This window comes from Macaca fascicularis, chromosome X (assembly GCF_037993035.2).
Source record: "Macaca fascicularis isolate 582-1 chromosome X, T2T-MFA8v1.1".
Classification (NCBI taxonomy): domain Eukaryota; kingdom Metazoa; phylum Chordata; class Mammalia; order Primates; family Cercopithecidae; genus Macaca; species Macaca fascicularis.
The window spans coordinates 118,436,644-118,459,750 of record NC_088395.1 but is presented as its reverse complement, the minus strand read 5'-3'; the positions used below and the strand labels follow the sequence as shown (position 1 = coordinate 118,459,750).

At 43.0% G+C, this 23,107-nt stretch overlaps 1 protein-coding gene across 2 annotated transcripts in view; it reads left to right on the top strand.

Annotated features, from left to right (window-relative positions):
• Window positions 1-23,107, top strand: part of TRPC5 (transient receptor potential cation channel subfamily C member 5) — a 329,816-nt gene that overhangs the window by 154,252 nt on the left and 152,457 nt on the right. For both annotated transcript variants that reach the window (XM_005594398.5, XM_045384482.3), the window contains one exon: window positions 22,354-22,875. In XM_005594398.5, the coding sequence (XP_005594455.1) occupies window positions 22,354-22,875 (522 nt within the window). The remainder of the gene's footprint in view (window positions 1-22,353; window positions 22,876-23,107) is intronic.

The window sequence follows — 23,107 nt, the reverse complement described above, 5'->3', positions numbered from 1 at the left end:
GACAGCAGCCCTCACCCCTAGCCTAAGAGGACACAGTGAGAGAGCCAGGCAAGAAACAGCAGCCATAGAGCTAGAAGTCCAAAGCAGCCCTCCCTTCTCCCAACTACAACAAAGCTCCTTCTCCTTTCTTTTAACATTTGGTCTGCTGTGACAAGAGCAAAAGGTATTCTACTTGAGACTGCACTATTGACAATGCAGCTGCCAGTTCAAAGCAATAAAATTGGAAGTAATATCAGAGAGAGAGAAATTATGGGAGAGGGACCTTGTTCTTGAGTTTTTTTTTCCTCTCAAAATGTAATAGAGGGAAAATATGTGAGTAAAGGCAGTACATTATAAAAATATTAGAAAACATTTACTTGTCACAAATTATGTTTGGAAAGAACTTGCTTGCAACCAAATGATGTTAACATGACAAGCATAAGTTCAATCACAAAATGATTTTGTCTACTTTTCCTGGCAATCAAAAGTTACATATTTTTTAAATGACTTCCATTTTATTAGTGACCCAGTAATTTAATCCTGGCCATTGTGTACTGAATAATCAATTGCTTATCATGATGGGGGCACAGTCATGGCCACGAAACAGAAACTTTTGAATCCTGTTTTTCTGATAAAGAAGGAATAAATATTCTTAAAATGTGTCGCATTCAGATGTCTGTGCTAGATGAACTTAGGCATTTTGATGTTATTCAGGCCCAGGCGTCTTTTCTCATTGGCTTCCCAACCCTAATCAATTCTTGCTACAGAGTGAGGGGCTCCTGGGTGCATGGTTGTTTCTGAGAGAAGCCATTCAGAAATCCCAAATGGGGAATTCAAGCAGAAAGATCCTAAATACAGAATTGCCCCAGGGTGCTTCCAGTAGTACCAGCTAACAAAAATGTTTTCCACCTTGGGGATAATAGTATAAAAAAAAAATCCCACCATTAATAGTAGTCATTGTAGGTTTGCCTCATGTTTGCCTAGAATATCCATAACTTATGGAATTTTTGTTCTGATGATAATCAAGGGCCTGTGGTGTTGCCATGAGATACATGTCCACTGACTTCTTTTTAGCGTAGCTAAGAGTAATAGCACCATGCCATGGAGAGGCAATCTCCATAATGACCTGCCCAGTTCCCTGTCACAGTAGCCCTTAAGTCCTCCCCATCCTCCACGGCCCCCGATGAAGACACTTCATTCCCATGGATTGACTCTTCTATCCATTACTATGAGATGACTCTTCTAGTCCATAATCTGAGATTAATCCTGTTTCTAGCCATAGAGACTCTTAGAACTAAGGGCAGTAGCTCAGCAGTGCAGCATCAAATCAGGCAAGCTGCTGATCCCTTTTGAATCTTGTATTTTGGTAGCTATGCCTGAGCCCTTGCCTTATTGTCATGGGACCAAGACTGTTTTATGATCCACCTCAATGATTCTAAAATGCAAGTGATTTTGCCCCCCGGGGGACATTTTGGCAATGTCTAGAGATGTCCTTGGCTTTTACACTTGGTGATAAGGTGCTACTGATATCAAGGGGGTAAGGCCAGGGATGCTGACAAACATCCTACAATGAACAGGATGGCTCCCCACAATGAAAAATCATCTGGGCTAACATGTTAAGAGTGCTGAGGTTGAGAAACCCTGGACTAATTTCAGTAATGGAGTCCCTGTCACATATCCTTCCCAGTATCCCTATTCATGTTTCTAGACCTCACAATACTAATCACCTAATCACCTTTTTCCTAGACCACTGCCTACATTTACATTATTCTGATGCAATGTTTTGTCCACATACTGAGAACCCTCTCTTTTATCTACTATCAGCATAACTGGGCTGTTTCTGATGCCACCAGTCATCCATCATCCCACCAGACCACCTTGAGTCTGTATATCATGTTTGTTTAACAACCCAAGCTTTGGATACAACCTACTTGAATTAAAGTCCTGGCTCCTCCATTTAGTAGCTGTGTAAGAGCTTAGACAAATTACCTTACCTTTCTGAGCGTCAGCTTCCTTATCCATGAAATATAAATAGTGGCAGCTGCTACCTCATAAAGGAGATAATACATATCAAGAGCTTAGCAAACTTCCTAGCATATTTGTAAGTGTTTGGTAAATGTTAACTACTGCTCATTGCTAAGACATGTGTGGATTGATTCAGCATCTCTCTCGTACAGTGATTATCAAGCTTCTAGAGCAGCATTATCCAGCAGAACTTTCTGCCATGAGGGAAATGTTTTCAATCTATGCTGCCCCATAAGGTAGTCATGTGGCTATGGAGTAGTTGAAATGTAGACAGTGTGACTGAGGAACTTTATTTTTTAAGTATTTTTAAAATGTTAATTTTCAGACATGACGAGGGATGTTATCATAATGCACAATGCACTTTGAAGAGTTTTTCAAACTCAACATCTCACCAAAAATAAAATTCCAACAAACTCTCCTGGGAAAGGGAGGGGCATTCTTACTCTCTCCTTCCAGACACTGAGAACCATTGTCCTAGTGAGGCACTGTACTGATGGGAGTGTATTGTAATCCTCAGGTGGGTTGGGAAATAAGAAGGGGCTAAGACTGGCATGACTAATTCTAGCTAGTTCTGCCTCCCTCTGCTCCACTGAGCCACTGTCAAAAAAGCCTCATACCCAGAACCCAACCAGGGTCATATTGCTCCCAGGAGACATTTGGCAATGTCCAGAGATATTTTTGGGTATCAATTCTGGGGGAGAAGGGAGAGCTGTTACTGTCATCTAATGCATACAGACAAGGGATGCTGCTAAACATTCTACCATGTATGAACAGTTCCCCACAACAAATTATCTGGCCGAAAATATCAGTCATGCCAAGAATGAGAAAATGCCCTAGAGAGATCCCTAAACAATCCCACACAGGGGAGCATCACTCTGTGTTTAAAAGTCTCCAAAGGTAAGGGATCTCTAACCTCCCTGGGAATTCAGTTCAATGTTTCCACTACCTTCAGTTTACTCCCTTCAAATTACCTGGAAGGAAATTGTTCCCCTCCATATTGGGAGCAGATATTAAAAACCAACAATTATTCAATCTGGGAAAATGCAGACAAAGGAGAGAAACTTCTAAAATGATGGAAGCTGCAGAGAGGGAGAACTGGGTTTAGTTCACCAATTGTTAGGATATCAGAAAGAAAAGAGTTTTTGAAACCTGCCAGGATTTTACTCTAAGTAATAGACCACGACTCCCATGGTATGCAATAAAACAACTTGTCCTTATTACCCCCCAAAAGATAATACAGTGTAAAAGGGTAAAGATGTTCTCAAAAGGGGTTGGATTTAAATGTTTGCGACTTCTAAAACTATAACAGACTACTTATAGGAGCCAGAAATATTAGGACCACACTTCTTTGAAATCAATAGCATACAAGGAATTCCTGATATCTTCCAACACCACCTTCTGTGCCTCAGACACGGAAATCTGGGCTGAAAGGCCCATGGAGCTGAGCCAGTCATTGGACTAGATCTTATATTTCTGGGTTGCATGGACTTCTCCATGCTGCAATTTAGGTACATCTTTTCCTGTGTCATCGTCAAGGAAAAAAATTGAAAGCTACTGTGTTCACTCCAGAAAACTAAACTAGATAGGTAATTCACATCATAAACCCGTATTTCTTCTCCTATCTCTGAGCTTGGAGAAACTGAGCTGTCCTACATAATTGTCCCTTACTTTCTCCTGCACTTTACATGGCAAATGCCTCTATGTGACAGCAATCAGCAAGGCTGAAAATGCAAAATTTAACCCTGCAGATGCCTCTCCACTATCAGAGGTTGGAAAGATAGTAAAGGACCCTTTAATGTTTATTTCCTGAAAAGATCAAGGATAGCCACAGGAAGAGGAATTAACTCCTGCTGCTCTGGAGGACATTTAGAGCAACTGCCAACAGGTCAGCAACAGTATTCCACCACTGCAGACCAGTGTCAGCTGCCTGGCCTGCCTCAGGTGTGGATAACTGAGAGAAAGAATGTGAGACTCAATAATTGTTTAATGAATGTGACAAAATCTCTTCTTTCAACACTTATCCTCCAATCGTATCACGTAACCTTACAGTCAGATGGCTACATATGAACTAAGCAACCAAACAAACATCATTTGACATGTATATGGACCATGGAATGAAAATCATGGGGGGAAAGGGAATGCTTTTGATGTTATTTAACATGAATTTTGCTTCTAGATTTCTGATCTGGTTTCCTTTTTATGTCTTTTTGTTTGTTTGTTTGTTTGGTTTTTTTTTTTTGTTTTTTTAAGGCCTCTTCCTACTGTGAGGCTACTTTAAGGCCTTTTTCTTCTTTTCTTTTCTTTTTTTTTTTTTGAGATGGAGTCTCGCTCTGTCGCCCAGGCTGGAGTGCAGTGGCACAGTCTCGGCTCACTGCAAGCTACACCTCCCGGGTTCACGCCATTCTCCTGCCTCAGCCTCCCGAGTAGCTGGGACTATGGGCACCCGCCACTACGCCCGGATAATTTTTTGTATTTTTAGTAGAGACTCGGTTTCACCGTGTTAGCCAGGATGGTCTCGATCTCCTGACTTGATCAGCCCTCCTCGGCCTCCCAAAGTGCTGGGATTACAGGCGTGAGCCACTGCACCCAGCCCCAGGCCTTTTTCTTTATTCAGGTGCAGCCCACACTGCTTTTGTGAGTAAGGGTGAGAACTGCCCTTTTGTAACTTTCCTTTTGCACTCTGAGACCCAACTGAGTTCATTTTTATCCCCCAAGCTCTCAACTCCTCTTCTTTATTCATTCTGATTTTGTTTTGCTGGCAAATGTGCTCTTATCAATATCAGTACCCATTAGAAAACATATAAAATAATAAGTCTTTATATTAAGTCTTATAATATACTTAATAGTAATGTGGTTACCCTGGCCCTCCAATGATACTGTCTCTGCATCTGGGTTCTCAGCCCTGTCCAGAAACTTTTATCATGATATCCAAACTCACACTAGTCATGTGATAAGCAGTGATGTGGAAAACTCTAAATCAGGTTGTCACCATCCTCTTTCCAGGAAAGCAGTCTACAAGAGAAATTTAATTTAAAAATCACACATTGATTTACACAAAATGAAGCAAGAACTATTATGGCTTTCCTAAAAAGTTATTTGTATCAAGCTCCACAGTAGGGCCACCTACAAAACTGACTGTACACACTGGTAGATGAGGGCTTCATTCTTCTGTGCAATGCTAGAGACCCATTGATCAGTCCTCTGCTTCTGACATTTTTCCCATCTCAATAATAACCTACATCTGCTGATTGACTCAATTTTTGGTTCATCACATCGCTTTCACAGTTTTCTGGAAAACGTCAGACCTCAACTGTACACAAAATGCCTTCAGGGAGGGCTGTCTCTCCAAAGGCCACTCACTCTGTATTCCCTTCCTCCCTTGGAGCCTTTTACCTTTTTTGGTTTTTTGTTTGTTTGTTTCTAATATCCATCCCAGGGTGGACCTAACTTTTGGAGTCAGTGGTTCCCATCACTCATTATAACCCATATTTTACAAAGAAAATATATGGAATGCTTCATTTAACTGTGACAAAAATGCTTTTCCACATTTTATCAAACTACAATTCTGAAATTACAAACTTTCATAACCTATGGAATTAGTTATGAATTTTTTTTCTCATAGATTTAGCTCCTATCTTTTGAAAACTTAAGGGCCTCTATGTGATGAGAACTCGAGAATAGTTTTGTGGGCTGCCAAACGTTAAACAATGCTATATAATGTTTGTCTAGACGGTTTAAAGTAGAACATTAGTTGATAAGGTTAATTAATATCCAACAAAACCTGCAATATGTACTTAAGATATGTCTTTATATTCAGCGTTGTGATTTTAACATTTGTTTATTGATGTAATAAATCAAATTGTTGGCCTTTTGCTGGTTAGGGGTGGAGCTGTATAGTGGTTAACCGTACAGGAGGCTTTGGTACCAAACTGCCTGGGGTCAAGCTCTGGGTTCTCTACTTCCTAGCTATGTTACCTTGGGCAAGGCACTTAGCTTCTCTACGACTGAGTTCCTCGGATATAAAATGGGAGCAATTATTATGCCTATAGCATAGAGCTATAGTGAGGACTAAATAAAATACTCCAGCATTGTACTTGTGCCTGGCATATGGAAAGTGCTCAACATCCAGTAGCCATTAGTATTACTTTTATCACTGCTGCTCAGGCTAATCCTGGCTATTGTTTTATGTATATAATTGACCTGTATGTATCAATATTGACATTTTTAAAGGCCAGTGGGTTCTGTGACATTATCCCCAAGTATATTTTGTCCATTTCAGTCTTCCAGTCTCAATTATATACATCTTGGCCTTGAAAGCTGAGATCATCCAGCAAATCCTAATTCTGATGCTTCTGTTTTTACCAGATTCTGAGAAACAGATACTTTTCCATCTCATGCCAATGGTTGCTCCAAAGTAACACACACATCACCACTACTAGCTAACTAACCTGATAGATAGGCAGAGCAGGCAGCTGGTAATGTGAATTGATTAGATGCTGGTGTTTTTCACTTCTGAGTAATACAGAGCAATGAAATTTCGTTTCCACACATTTCTTGGACTGCTGAACACTGATTTTATCTGGCATGTTAGCATGGAGGGAGGAGAACACAGCAGGTGAAAAAAGAGGGATTGCAATTTCACTAAATCCAGGCATAAGACAGGAGGTTCATTTCCAACATGATGCTATCAGACCAGCTGTGTGAGGAAGTGCCAATTGGAGAGGCTGGGTCTGTGAGCAGGCAACATTGTGTGTATGAATGAGGTGGCTCTTGATAAGGGTCTGGCCATTAATTACAAATGGGGGATTTAATTTCAGAAGCCTGTGATAAACTCCACCAAGGGTAACGATAGGGTTCAGAAAAACTCCAATTAGCAGATTGTGTCCAGTGATGAGGTTAATGGAAATGAATGTATCATTTGAGCCCTTGGTGAATAATAACCTTGTAAAAGCTTTAGCCATTTCTGACAGTGGGGAGAAAGGAGTATCATCTATCCTCTAGGCTGTCCTCTGGCAATAGAATTTAGCTGAAAATACAGAGAAGCTGACTGTAGCTTAATCTATTCGCTGCATTGCAAGTGTTTTATGTGATGAGCTCTGACCTGAGTGGCTCTGTCCTGTACTCATTCATCTAGAAGGATCCCCAAATAGGATCCTACCTTTTCTACAAGGAGTCCCTGGACAGATCCGGTAGCAAACTCATTATGGCCTGAATGAAAAGTCCCAGGGAAAGGCAAGACAATGTAACTTCTTTACTGGCCATGTCCTTAGCCCACATCATTGCAAATTTTAAAATTCAGTCGAGATGGTTGATGTACCAGGTTTCTTTAGAAGTACAGTTATAGATAATATAAGCCAAATCTAAATTCTTGACCTATTGATTTCCTTCCCTCTTCCTCACCTCTCCCTACCTTTATTTTTCCTTTTAAAAAACATGATTTTAAACAGAAAGTCCAAGATCTTTCAGTATGATTTTGGAGTTTAAAGAGAAAGCAAAACTTGATAAGAAATAATCAAATTGAATTTTTCACCTGACCTCAATCTGAACACAGAATGGCTGTTAAAAGATAATTTCAAAAAAAAAAAAAAAAAAAAGGTTAAATTATAATCTTCATACAAATTTAAAGTAAACATGTCAAAGATTTTATTCAACTCATTAATTAATGAGGGAATGAGTAGGTAGGCCAAGAGTCTGCAAACTATGGCCTTCAGTCCAAATCTGGCTGTCAACTATTTTTATAAATAAAATTTATTGGAGCACAGCCATACCCATTCACTTACACTTATGGCTGCTTTCATTTTACAATGAAAATGAAAGTTTCATTTCATTGTAATGAAATGACACTGTAATGTAATTTGTTGTATGGTCCACAAAATATCAATTACTGTCTGGCTTTTTACAGAAGTTTGCTCTCCCATGATACAGGTCATCAGAAATATAGAAATAAACTCATGAATGGATACAAAGTAATCTATATCCACAAGGCAATAATCAATTACATTCCACCCAATAAGAAATAGTTGCATTACAATTTACAGCGTTTTAAATTAAGTCAAAGAGAATCAAAGGCATGGATAATCCAGAAAACATACTAGACAGGACCTCCAGTTTATGTTTTTTCACGATCCAAAGTCTTTCACAGTTTTTCTTAATAGCTACTAGGAGAAACCTTATGTACAGAGCCACCACTAGTAGCAGAGTCCACTCTATCTGAAAGTGGAGTAGGAATCAAGCTGTACAGTGGATTGTGAGGCCTGAGAAAGACCTTCACCAAACTTAAGTCCCTACCAGCCTAGTCCTCCTTGAATTTCTTTTTTTTTTTTTTTTTTGCTAATGCCAAGGTGTTCTTTCTAGGTGCCACCAATTAAAATGTAAATACCCCTGCTCGGGACATCTCCAGATATTGTTATCAATATTAGTAACTTGGTATGGATTTTTTTTTCAGAGAATAGCAGACCAGCCACCTAAAGGGACCCAAAAGTCCAGGGGCCTGGATGAGAAACTGACACAATTTAATGAACCTAATCTAAAATATAAGAACAACCCATAAAAGGCAGCACTGGTTAAGCCTGCACAGGAGGCTTGCAAGACATCACTGGGTTAACTTGTATTAAGTTAGGTAGAACTTTAAAAAGTACACAAAATAGAATTGAAGGGGGGTGCTCATAAGGTTTCCATATGTCACAGTTTTGCCCAGGACATGGTGAAGAATAAACCATTATTGTGCTGGGGAGTTTGCTTTTGATTGAGATTCATTTGTTTTGTTTTGTTTTGTTGAGGCAGAGTCTCGCTCTGTCACCCAGGCTGGAGTGTAGTGGTGCGATCTTCGCTCACTGCAACCTCCACCTCCTGGGTTCAAGTGATTCTACTGCCTCAGCCTCCCGAGTAGATGGGATTACAGGTGTTTTCTTTCAAAATAGGAGACACAAGTCCTCCAATGGTTCACAGGTGTATCGAGGCTGGTCTGGCTGATTCGGGGACTCCTGAGCTGTCAGTCCTGTAGGTTCCTTAGGAGGTGTCTAAAGTTTAACTCGGGTGTGGTGAATCTAAGATTCCACTCCTGCCACTTTAACTGCAGTGGGGGTAGAGAGGATTACCGAGTATGGTCCTTCTTACAAAGAATCTGTAGATGGGGAGGTAGAGGGGAGGGATTTGACCAACACTAGATCTCCCTCTTGGAACAACTCTTTTCCTTTTTCTCTGTGATATCCTTCGGGTAGGTTTTTAAGGTTTCATTGATATTTTGCCAAAGAAGTTATGTCTTTGACCAGGTTGGCCATTTCCTGATCAAGTAGGAGGTTATTTGTGAGAAAACGTTGTCCATACAGCATTTTACGTGGACTGAGTCCTATTTTGTGAGGAGAATTTTGGATTCTTAACAAGGCCATAGGCAAAAGAGTAGACCACAGGAGATGAGTTTCTTGTGTTAGTTTCCTTAAGTGTCTCTTGAGTGTTCCATTTGCCTTCTCGACCTTCCCTGAGGACTGTGGCCTCCAGGCGCAGTGAATATAATACTGTATCCCTAGAGCCCTGGAAATTTCCTGAGTTATTGTGGCTTTAAAAGCCGGACCATTGTTGCTTTGTAAGCTTTGGGGAAGCCTAAACTTAGGAATTATTTTATGAATTAGGACTTTAACCACTTCCTGAGACTTCTCTGTCTTGCAGGGGAAGGCTTCCATTTAATTTGTAAAGGTATTAACACAGACCATCAAGTGTTGAAATATTTTTGACTTAGGCATATGGGTGAAGTCTAGCTGCCAGTCCTCTCTAGGATAGTGACCTATTCTTTGTTCCCCTAGAGGAGCCTTACACTGAACCAAGGGATTATTCTTTTGGCACACCTCACAGGCTTTGACTACTTGTCGGATGGTCCAGAGGAGATTTGGCCCTGTAAATAGGGATCTGGCCATTTGATGAGTGTTCTCAATGCCTATACGAAAAGTTTGGTGGAGGGTTTTAAGTATTTTCCACAGGCTGGCTTTGGGTATGAGTACTTTTCCTTCTTCTGTCATTAACCACCCCAAGGGGAGAAAAATATGCCCTTGTGAAAGTCCTCATTCTGTTTCAGTCACGGAATACTGGGGCTTAATTTCTTGGAGAGGGTTGTTCCATACCAAGGGACCTTCTATAGATATTTCTCATGGAAGGTTCCACCTGGCAGCAATTTCAGCCTCAGTGTCTGCCCAACAGTTTCCTTCTGCCTTTTCTTCTTCACCTTTCTGATGGCTTTGGCAGTGTAAGACTGCCACCTCCTTGGGTTTTTGCACTGTGTGCAATAACTCCATGATTTCCTTGTGATATTTAATGGGGGTTCCCCCAGAGGTTAGGAACTTCCTTTATTTCCATATTGCAGCATGGGCATGTAGGATTAGATAAGCATACTTGCTATCTGTATACACATTTATTCTTTTTCTCCTTTTCCTAGTTCTAAGGCTTGGGTAAGTGCCACTAGTTCTGCTAACTGGGTGCTGGTCTCTGGGGGAAGAGGCTTACTTTTAAGTACTGTTACATTACTAACTATGGCATAACCTGCCCTTTGTATCCTATTTTCCACAAATGAACTTCCATTAGTATATAGGTTAAAGTCAGGATAAGCTAAGGGGATTTCTAAGAGATCATCTCGGGCAGCATAAGTCTGGACTATAATTTGTTGGCAGTCATGCTCAATTGGTTCTCCATACTCTGGGAGAAAAGTAGCAGGGTTGAGGGCTGGATATGTGCGTATTTGAAGCACTGGTCCTTCAAGGAGTAGCGCTTGGTATCAAAGCAGGTGGTTGTCTGATAGCCATAAACTTCCTTTGGCACCTAGTATGCCATTTACATCATGAGTCATCATATAGTCCAGACAGTGAGATCCTTTCCTTGTATTATTTTGATAGCCTCTGACACTAAGACGGCCACCGCCGCAACTACCTGTAAACAGTGAGGCCAGCCTTTTGCTACTATATTAATTTCCTTACTTAGGTATGCCACTGGTTGTGGGGTTGTCCCACGAGACTGAGTAAGGACTCCAAGAGCGCTTGCTGCTCTCTCTGTGATGTTTAAGGAGAACTTTTGTCCTGTGGGAAGGCTTAAGGCTAGAGCTTGTACTAGGGCCTGCTTTAAGGTTTTGAAGTCTGTTTCTGCCTCTGGTTCTTTTTCTACTAGAGGAGTATTTGCCCTCTGGATCTCCTTGATTAGAGTATAGAGGGACCTGGCTATCTCACTGTTTCCGGGGATTCATAGTCAGCAAAAGCCAGTGATTACAAGGAACCTCTGCAACTGTTTTAATGTTTTAGGGCGAGAATAGGCCAGTATAGGCTGTATTTGTTCCTTGCTGAGGGCCCTGGTTCTTCTGGCTAAAATTAGACCTAGATATTTGACTTGTTGCAAACGGAGCTGGGCCTTCGATTTAGACCATGTACCCTTGATTAGCTAAAAAGTTCAAGAGATCTAGAGTACTCTGCTGGCATGAGGCTTTCAAACTGGTAGCCAAAAGGAAATCATCCACATACTGAAGGACCAGAGTGCCTGGACTTGAGAAGTGACCTAGATCTTGGGCCAGTGTGTGACCAAACAGATGAGAGCTATCCTTAAACCCTTGGGGCAAGACTGTCTGTGTAAGTTGGGACATGTGGTCTATGGGATCCTCGAAGACAAAGAGAAACTGGGAGTCAGAGTGCAGGGGAACACAGAAGAAGGCATCCTTGAGGTCCAGAACAGTGAACCATTTTGCTTCCTCTCGTATTTGAGAGAGCTGGGTATAGGGGTTGGGTACAACTGGATATAGAGGAATTACTGCCTCATTGATGAGTCTAAGATCTTGCACTAGTCTCCACTGACCATTCAGTTTTTGTACTCCGGGAATTGGGGTGTTGCAGGAACTTTTTTTTTTTTTTTTTTTTTTTTTTTTTTAACTAAGCCTTGAGCTTTTAAATGTCTGACAATATCCTATAATCCCTTAAGAGCTTCAGGCCTTAAGGGATATGGTCTTTGATAAGGAAAAGTGATGGGGTCTTTTAGCCTGATTTGGACTGGGCGGGCATTTTTTGCCCTCTGAATTGTCCTTCTAATGCCCAAACTTCAGGGTTGATTCCCTTCTCAAGTAGGGGACAGCAAATGGGTAACTTGCTCCCCATATTCATATAGATAATAGCTCCAGCTTTGGCTAATATGTCCCTGCCTAATAGGGGTGTGGGACTTTCAGGCATAACAAGAAAGGCATGTGATAAGGGCAAAGTCTCCTAATTACAGCTGAGGAGGTGGGAGAAATACCTGGTTCCAGGCTGTCCCAGGATTCCTCGGATGGTAACAGACCTTGAGGACAGCCATCGGGGGCAGGATATTAACACTGAGAAAGCTGTGCCAGTGTCCAGGAGGAAGTCAATTTCCTAGCCTTCAATGGTTAAATGTACCCGGGGCTCAGTGAGGGTGATGACATGAGCTGGTGCTTGCCCCAGGCACCCTCAGTCCTGCTGTTTGAACATCTGGTTGGGGGCTTTTGGCCAAGATAACTTTTGTCCTCTGGGGCAGTGTGCCTTCCAGTGATTGTCTTGGCATAGTGGACATAGGCAAGGGGGCAGCTTGTTTCTCGTTGGACAATTTTTTTAAGGTGTCCTTGCAAACCACACTGGTAACAAGCCTTACCGGGAGATTGGCCTGCTGCATTTTCTGTCGTCTTTGAACCACCAAGTTTTGTTTGTCTGAGGGCCATGACTAAGGCTGTGACCTTTCTCTGATCTTGCTTTTCCTTTTCTGCCTGTTCTTCTTAGTCCTTATTATAGAACACTGGGGTCACCAGGTTTAACAATGCCTCCAGATTTTGTTCAGGGTCTAGGGCTTGCTTTTTGAGCTTTCTCCTGTTATCTGAGGCTGATTGGGTAATAAACTTACCTTTTAGGATTAATTGACCCTCGAGGGAGTTGGGGGACAGAGGAGTATATTTTTTTTAAGGCCTCCCTTAGCCGCTCAAGGAAGGCAGAAGGATTTTCTTCCTTTCCCTGAGTTATGGTGGACATCAGTGAATAATTTATGGGCTTTTTCCTAATTCTCCTTAGTCCTTCTAGAACATAGGTCAACAGATGTTTGTGACTCCAGTCTCCATGATCTGAGTCAAAGTCCTAGTGGGGTCCATACTGGGTACGGCTTGCTGACTGGTAGGGAATTTGTCCCTTTCTTCAGCTGTCATTCTATTAGTTACTTGACTAACATACCAGGTATCTCCAAACTCTTGGGCTGCAGCTAAACCTACATTCTTTTCATTAAAGGCCAGGGTTTCATCTAACAATAGCATGACATCTCTCCAAGTGAGGTCGAAGATTTGCCCTAGACCCTGTAGGACATTTATATACCTAACAGGATCATCTGAAACCTTCCCCAGGTCTGCCTTGATCTGCTTTAGAGAGGGAGAAGGGGACACGTACCCGGGTTGGGTCAAATTCCCCTCCCCCTATAGCTTGAAGGAGACATAACCAATAGCCTGGGGGGGGGGGTTGTGGTCCCTTGGAGATTTTTTTGCTTGTTTCCTTCTAGGTGGGGGAGATTAGAGGAGGCTTATCATTAATAGGAAGGGGAGCTGTAGGGAGGCTAGGATATGGAGGTAAGCTGAGAGGTCCTTCTGTGGAATGTAAATTGCAAGCTTTGTATAGTGGATTCTCTTTCAATGAAAAGAAAGCTTGGACATAAGATATTTCACTCCATTTGCCTTCCCTCTTACAGAAAAGGTCAAGCTGCATGATAGTATTGTAATTTATACTTCCCTCAGGTGGCCATTTTTCCCCATCAGAGAGAGAATATTGGGACCATGCAGCAGTGCAGAAAAAATGAGCCACCTCTTTTTCAGGGTTTGCAGGTCAAATTGATTCTAATGGCTTAGGATGCATTTCAGGGGTGAGCCTGTTGATGCCTGAGTGTTTCCCATCTGAAAGACAAAACTGCCCGTGGTTTTGATTTGTTTTGTTTCTCCCGCCTGCCCAAGAACCTGCAACAGTCCTTGGATCCTGCTGCTCAGAATAGCTGTGCTCACCGATGCAGCAGCAGATCCTCCTCTTGCCCAAGAACCCACAACGGTCCTTGGACCCTGCTGATCAGGATAGTTGCACTCACCAAAGCAACAGCAGAAACACTAGTTTTCCTCCTAGACCACAAAGAGGACCGAGGAAGATCGGATTCAGTGGCCCTTACCAATGCATTCTTGAAAACCTGTACCCTTGCCTTTCCTCTTAGACCACAAAGAGGGCCAAGAAAAATCAGATTTAGTGGCCCTTACTGACGCATTCTCAAAAACCTGTTAGAGTTCTAAGCATTTTCTCCTGTTAGTATTGGGACCTTACCCCTATCCTATAAAGATGATATGCCTCAAAAATGGAGTGGAGGGCCATACCCCGAGGGAGGGAAGGGATATCCAGGACTGGAAGAGTGACGCCTTTTGTCCTCACTTCTCATCATATGAATAGGAAGGATATCATTTCTGAGGTTCCCCATCTCTTAGCTTCAGGAATAGGCTTTGTTAGACCTGCTAGTCTGAGGAGGGATCCTAAAATTTCAGATAGTCTCCCCCTCTGATGGGGCTTTGGGCAAAAAATATGTCTTTTTGAGTGGTGAGCCTGGGTGCCTAAAGAAAGGAACAGAGTCTTGAAAATTGTACTAGAAATCATTCTTACAGGAGAAACTAGAAAAGCACCAGAGACAGGGAGTGGTTTTTAGAAGCAGGACTAGTCTCGGAGAAGAGAGGTCAGAGGAAGTTTGTCTGACAGGTGTTAGGACCCAGGAGGCAAGGGTCAGGATAGATAGGATAGATGGGCGAGTCTTGCTTGGGTAACGTGACTTTGAGAGTTCAGCTCATGGCTGCAGGGTCAACCAACTTTTTGTCAGGACTCCAGAGCTGAATGGCTTTCCTCTCTGTTGACCTTCGGCTCAGCCCAGAAGTACAAGTAAAGCGGAAGCTGGTTCCAGGCAAACGAATGTTTCCAGCTCCAAAGAGTCCAGGGTTGTCAGAGAGCCCTTTCCTAGAAAGCCTGACACCCATGTCTTTAGTCCAGCAGCCACACTAGTCACTTTTAACTGGCCGACAGGTGCCCAGTGTTTAGCCCCCAAATTCTAAGGAGAAATAGGACAGAATAGCAAGCAAAAGGGGTCCGATGGTACTCACCACGTGGCAATATCCTGGACAAGCCCCCAGTATGTGGACAGAGTTGGTTCCTTTCAGTGGGTTCATGGTCTCGCTGACTTCAAGAATGGAGCTGCGGACCTTCGCAGTGAGTGTTACAGCTCTTGAAGATAGCACGGACCTAAAGAGGGAGCAGCAGCATGATTTATTGTGAAGAAGCGAAAGAACAAAGCTTCCACAGCATGGAAGGGGACCCAAGCGGGTTGCCGCTGCTGGTTGGGGTGGCCAGCTTTTATTCCCTTATTTGTCCCTGCCCATGTCCTGCTGATTGGTCCATTTTACAGAGCGCTGATTGGTCCATTTTACAAACCTCTAGCTAGCTACAGAGAGCCGATTGGTGCATTTTTACAGAGCACTGATTGGTGCATTTTACAAACATCTTATGAGACAGAAAAGTTCTTCAAGTCCCCACTCGACCCAGGAAGTCCAGCTGGCTTCACCTCTCAGAAGCCCTCCTGAAAACAATGTGGACACAGTCACATCTCCTGATCTTTCCATCTCCTGATCATCTGCTGATTTAGTCACTATCCAAAGTACTCTGATTATCTTGGCCTCTAGATCACAGTTGTCCTCTCCAGCCCAATATGTGTCATCACCCTGAATGACTTCAGCACCCACCCATGTGGACAATACAGCCAGCATCCTGACCCATCAGCTCCTTGACTTCCCCGCTCCACTGACCTCCACATCCACTCTACTTCAGCCCACTGTGCCCATGACCAACCCACAGCTGGTCATCATTCAACACTGCTCCACTGTGGACAGCATATCCACTAGCACCCTACTCTCTGTCCACAGTCTCCTATCCTCCCAGTTTGCCTACCCTCTCTGCCCTTTGACTTCAAAGAGACCTCAAGTCCCTCAATGCCTCCATTTCCTCCCAGACTTTTACCCTTACCTATCTGATCTGGTCTTCAAGTGCAATCACCTGAACTACTTCATACTCAACTTCCTCTCACTGGCAAAACCACAATCCTGAATCTATCCAAAAATCAGAATTCTCCATCCCCACATCTGGACTGTCAAAGCTGCTAGAGAGAAAAAAAAGCCACATTCTTCCATGCATCATTGCCATTACAAATTTACAGCTGCTAATTTACCCAAGATTTCAGGACTGCTAGGCCATCCTTTTACTTTCCTTTGGTCAACTTCCTCTTTCTCTCCCTTTAGCAAGTCTTCCATACATTGAACTCTCTCCACACACCCTTCCAACTTCTCCTCCCTCACTCAAAGCATCTGATCTCACCTCCCATTTCAATGAGAAAACTGCATTTTTAGATGGGAAGTACTTCAGCTTCCAGCCCTCTTCAATAACAAACTTACCAACAGCTCCATTCAACTCACCTTTTTTCCTCCAGTCTCTGAGGATAAGGCATCCTTATTCCAGACCAAGATCAACCTCCACCTCACCCCAACGTTTGCTCTGGACCTCATCCCTCCTCATCTCTTCAGGCACCCTGATCTACCCACAAGCCCCCTCTTTCCTTTGTCTATAATCTCTCCTCCTCCCTGGGTCCTCCCCATGATCTAATCAAGGTGCTCAAGATGCAGCCTCATCTCCTCTTCACAGCCACATTTCATTAAAGAGGCCTGAGATATTAGGCCAGAAACTCAGGTAAGGGTGAAGCCTTGTTTTAAAAGCTAGGGCACAGGTGCGGTAGAAGCTGCAATTAAGAAACAAACAGAACAAGAATGTCCCATTGCAAAAGCCTCAACAGTAGGAATTTGGAATGATGGAACCTGATGCAGGCCTCCTAAGTGCTTCTTATTTCAAGCCTCGGTTGCCCTGGAAACTGGGGCTGGACAGAGTCCTTGGAGTAGATTGGTGGAGTCACTTGTGAGGAAACAAGGGCAGACAGACGTTGACCCTGTCCACTCTTGGTTTCAACTACTATTACTGACTGAAGACTCTCACATCTATATTTTCAACCCTAACTTCTTCAAGATTCATGCTGGAGTTATACAATTTCCTGCTGCTTTTCCAGTAGGGACTTCAAAGTTAACAAGCACAAAACTGAACTTTTAAAAACGTTAAACCTGCTCCTGTATGCAATATCTCAATTAGTGGCACTACTGTTCAACCAGGCATTGGAATCTAGAGACCTAATACCCTTGATTTCTTCTCCCTCCCTTCCCTGACACATCCAATGAATGCCTTAAATTTGTTATTTTTTGTCTATCTCTAGAATCACTATCTAATTTAAGATCCTTGCCATCTCTTCACCTGAACTAATGATATCTTTTAACTAGTCTTATTCTGAAACACATGGTGGTGTGCTTGGAGCTGGCTCAGGCCAGCTGGCGAGAGTGGGTTATCTACTCCTCTTCCCAACTCCATGTTCCATGATGTCATATTGGTAGCATGAAACTGGCCACAGTGGGAGTATTTACACCACAAAAACTGGCAAACACCAAAAAACAGGATCTTTTTTCCTCCCCTGTGGAGAGCTGGTTGTTAAACATTTATGAGCATGATTACCACTGCCCATTTCCCACACTGTGGCCAAACTAATCAACTATGCCACTCTCCTGATTAAAACCCTCAGTAGTTCCCTGTGGTCAAAAGATAATATATAAATTCCTTAGCGTGGCGTATGAGGCCTTTTATCATTTGGCCCTTGCCTAAATGTCCAATATCTTCTCCCATCTCTTTTTAGTCTCACAACTTATGTGCTAGCACGAAGGTCACAAACTGGTTCACTCAAACCAAATGGGTCTCACATATGTATTTTGCTTGGCCTGCACACTGTCTTTAAAATTTTTGAGCCAACATTTATAACTTTAAGAGCTTCTACCCCCAAATCCATGTTTATGGCTTCTTTTCAAAAATTTATAACACTGCTCCTCACTTGTGCTTATGACAATTTACAGGAGCTGAGTAGTAGCTGCCCCCTTTGAGAGGGTCTCTGCAGTTTACCAGTTTCTATCATTCACTCACCCAAATTATACATATATACCTACACCTGGTCCTCATTTCTGTTACCCGTTTGGCCTGTATTTTAGACAACGTCATAAAATCTAGATTATTATCAGAATCTTCTGACCCTCATTATAGAACTTTCTCTTCCTCGGGAGGCTGAGGCAGCAGAATGGCGTGAACCCGGGAGGTGGAGCTTGCAGTGAGCCGAGATCGCGCCACAGCACTCCAGCCTGGGCGACAGAGGGAGACTCTGCCTCAAAAAAAAAAAAAAACTTTCTCTTCCTTTACTTTGGCTGTTCTGATGATAGTCCATGGTCTCTGCACAGCCTGGGAAGGAAAAACAGAAAACAAAACAGCAAGATGATGAAGGAGAACAAAGCAGAAGGGGTAGAAGGAGTAGAAAGAAACCCATACTCTATGGATCAGTCCCCACTTTGAAGCAATGGAATTGTGAAAAATACAGGCAGAAATGTTGCAAGTTTGTGAGACCTCACAGTAGTTCCCTGCAAAGCTAGTCATCTAACCCTTCTTGGAGTCTTGGGATGTCTGCCTTCTCAGCTGGACATGGGAAGGAGAGGTCCAAGGAAATTAGCTCATATTGACCCAAATTGTGGGAGTCAGGTTTGTAAACAATAGAGTCAATTTCTCTTTTATTTTCTTTATTTTTTTATTGGAGACGGTCTCACTCTGTTGCCCAGGCTGGATGGAGTGCAGTGGCATGATCACAGCTCACTGCAGCCTCAACCTCCCAGGCTCAAGCAATCCTCCCACCCCAACCTCCCTACTTGCTGGGACCACAGGTGCTTGCCATCACACCTAGCTAATATAATGTTTTTTGTTTTGATTTTTTAGAGACAGAGTGTCACTATGTTGCCCAGGCTGGTCTTGAACTCCTGGACTCAAGTGATCCTCTCACCTCGGCCTCCCAAAGTGCTGGGATTACAGGCGTGAGCCACCACGCCTGGCCCAAGAGAGTCAATTCCTTAATGTGAAAATAGGAAATTTAATTTATGTTTGCTGAGTGTCTGCTGTACGTCTAGCACTGTGCTAGATGCCATAGGGGAAACAAGAGCAGACCAGGACAACTCTGCCTTCAAAGAGCTCATAACCTTATCAAGGAGGCAAAAAGTACATGTGTGAAGTAATTTGAGAATAATATAAGACAACATCAGAAAAGTGATTTTCTTGCATGTAACCTTGTGCCCGCAATATCTGAGTGGAGAGCAAGAGGTAAGCTCAAAGTTAGAAGAAGGAGCTATTGAAGAAGTCAGAACTTGCAACGGCCCTTGAGTGGCAGAGAAATGGGGCGAGAGACCATTCCACACAGGGAATCCACAAGGATATACACACAGAAAGCAACCTGTGAGTGGCAACACTGATAGAAGGAGGAAAAACAGTCTGGGTGGGAGGGCAAGGTTGGTCACTGTAGACCAGTTTTCTTTTCAAAAGGTTTCCTCTCTGGCGTTAGGTACTCAGGAAGTCAAATGGAGAATCATAAAGTTCCTTGTTAGACAATATAATCAGATACTTTCAGAAAGCATTTCATTATTCTACGCATGAACAACCACAACCTTTTGGCTGTATCAGACAAGTGGGGCTAAACACTATTCACAGGTATTGCTGTGTGTCTTGGACAGGACTGGCAGCACTGCCACGGAAGAAAAGAAAGGAAAAGAGTAAGAAAAGTAGAAAGAATAAGGAAGAGGAGGAGAGAGAGAAAGCGAGAGAGACAGCAAGAGAGAGAGAGAGAGAGTGAGGAAGAAGGAATAGCATGGTAGGAAGCAGACCCATACCCCCAATCTAACCCAGGAAATCCTGTGCTACAGGTTAGCCTCTCTTCCCTTCTGCTCAACACTTTCAGACCCAGACAGAGATTGAGGAAGGCCTCTGCCCAGAGAAAGGGCAGAGTTCTCAGATCTGAGCTCTCTTCTTCCTGGGGAGACTGTGACAAATTTCTCACTTCCCCATCTCTCCCAACTCTAGGCTTTATGCTGATGGTGTTTATATTCATTTCCAGGCCCACTCAGACCTACTTCTTCCTTAGCCTGTAGGCTTATGTTAATTTCTGAGATTACTCTTTCCTATGTCCAATTTACTTTATGAGCCAGTTGCTCACTTCCTGCTGTCTTGTTTGTAGCGGCTCCCTCTAAATGTTTAACAATGTTTACTCGCTGTTCCATGCTAGCAATTAATGACCATCATGCAGTCAGCTTTCAACTATTGAGAGGCTGATGCAAGCACTCAGTAAGGAAACAGATTTCTTGCAAACTCCTCCTCCTCCACCTTTCTACTACTCTATGTTTTCTGGCCACTTCCCTGTTGGAGAATCCTGCGTGCAAGGTGGGAGGGAGGCAATGATGTTGAAAAACAGTAACTCATCCCTTTGTCAGTTAGCCAGTAACTGTGGGTTGTTGTTTTATTTTTTAAAGAAGTTTTGAGAGTAAAAAGAACCTATTGATTAAAACACGATTTGTCTCTCTTATTTAGAGAGATAAAGAAAATTAAAAACAAAACAAAAATCCCATGATTTGTCTATTCGGTGAGACTCCCAATTATCCACGGTCTGTCCTACCCAGTTAAAATGAACGTTTGAAACATTTTTTCCTAAAGTGTAATAAAATCAATATTTCTCAATTTTCTGGAATCCTATCCATGTTTTGGATACTGGGCTCCACCTCTTCCTAAAGCCTCTGTTGCCTCTATTGACTATTCCAGTCCTCCCCTTCTCTAGCTCTAGATCCTACCACACTTAAACTCTTCTGTGAGTCTAGCAAGCTGCCTCAGCTTCCCTACTGGACTGAGAAAAGACTGGGTCCTAAAAGAGACTTCTTTTTTTTTGAGACTGAGTCTTGCTCTGTTGCCCAGGCTGGAGTGCAGTGGCGTGATCTCGGTTCACTGTCAGCTCCGCCTCCTGGGTTCACGCCATTCTCCTGCAGCAGCCTCCCAAGTAGCTGGGACTACAGGCGCCCGCCACCACACCTGGCTAATTTTTTGTATTTTCAGTTGAGACGGGATTTCACTGTGTTAGCCAAGTTGGTCTCTATCTCTTGACCTCATGATCCACCCGCCTCAGCCTCCCAAAGTGCTGGGATTACAGGCGTGAGCCACCGTCCCTGGCAAGAGACATTTCAGAGTTGAAAGATTTTTTAATTCATTGATCAGGTTCTGCGCACTCACCCAGAAGTGCCCCTGAATACCCAAAGAAGCCCCCACCTTCATCGCTGCTATTTACACTAAACATTACATCATGGACATAAAAATTTTATCAATGATCCTTTTGCTATCAGTATCCCATCCCCAAGCCGAGAAGTCTTCATTTTCAGAGTACTTCTTCCTGACCCTAACGAATTATCTTTACCTTCCTGGGACCTACAGGAAGTTGGACAAACCCTGTCTCGCCTTGGTCTTTGGTCCCCTGAAGTTATATATATGTGTGTGTGTGTGTATATATATACACTTATGCATATATACGTGTATATGTGTGTGTGTGTGTATATACGTATATATATGTGTGTGTGTGTATATACGTGTATATATGTGTGTGTGTATACGTATATATATGTGTGTGTGTGTGTATATATGTGTATATATGTGTGTGTGTGTGTATGTATACACACACACAAAGTTAATGTAATCATTTGAGAGAATCTTCTCTTCAGCCCCCGGGGTTTGATTTAATGATACAGTCTTGAAGATTACTGGTTGTCGTTAGCCTTTCAAATAAATATTCCTGCAGCCTCTACTGCCCATTTGGAACTGAGCAGATATACTATGTACTGTTACCAGTTTTATGTAAGTTTGCTCTACCCAAATAATTCTCCAGGAGGTCAGGAAAAAATGTCCTTTACTCCTCTGTATTCTCCAGTATGTCTCAGACAGAAATGGGCATGTTGTCATTGCATAATTGACAACGTGACTCTAGAGCTCGGCTCTAGACTCTTGCTTGGGTTTGAATCTTGGCTCTGCTGACTAAAATCTTTGTAACCTTAGGTGTGTTCATTAATCTCTCTGTGTCTCAGCTTCTTCATATGGGAACAATATTTACCTCACAAGGTTGTTGTGGAGATTAAATGAGTAAAGACATGTAATGTGCTTAGAATAGTGGCTGGCACACAATAAGTATTCCATAAACATTAGCTATAAGGAAGGAGGTTTAGGAGGTCAAAAAATTGAAATGAGAATGGAGACTCTAATTCCTGAATTGCCAGCATTTTACAGGACCTATGCTTCTCTCTCCAAACTTTAATCCTGCCCTTCTATGCTTCTCATTTCTTGTACCTAGGTCCCCACTCTGATGATGGACACACAGTTCTCTGAGTTCACACCGGACATCACTCCCATCATGCTGGCTGCCCACACCAACAACTACGAAATCATCAAATTGCTTGTCCAAAAACGGGTCACTATCCCACGGCCCCACCAGATCCGCTGCAACTGTGTAGAGTGTGTGTCTAGTTCAGAGGTAGACAGTCTGCGCCACTCTCGCTCCCGACTGAACATCTATAAGGCTTTGGCAAGCCCCTCACTCATTGCCTTATCAAGTGAGGACCCCATCCTAACTGCCTTCCGCCTGGGCTGGGAGCTCAAGGAGCTCAGCAAGGTGGAGAACGAGTTCAAGGCCGAGTATGAGGAGCTCTCTCAGCAGTGCAAGCTCTTTGCCAAAGACCTGCTGGACCAAGCTCGGAGCTCCAGGGAACTGGAGATCATCCTCAATCATCGAGATGACCACAGTGAAGAGCTTGACCCTCAGAAGTACCATGACCTGGCCAAGTTGAAGGTGGCAATCAAATACCACCAGAAAGAGGTAAGCTGAGCTCATGTCTGCTTTCAGGGAAGCTTAAGGCCTCCAAAGCCTGGAGCAGCAGAGCAAGAATCAGCATTTTTCTACCATTTCGCTCTCTAACAAACAAATGGTTGGGCAGGCCTCACAGCTAGGCCCATTTATCCAAGGCACAGACAACCTTTTTGTATTTTCTTTATGGCCAGATAAGTAACCATCTGATTCTTTGATGGAAAAGCATTCATGCATTTAACAA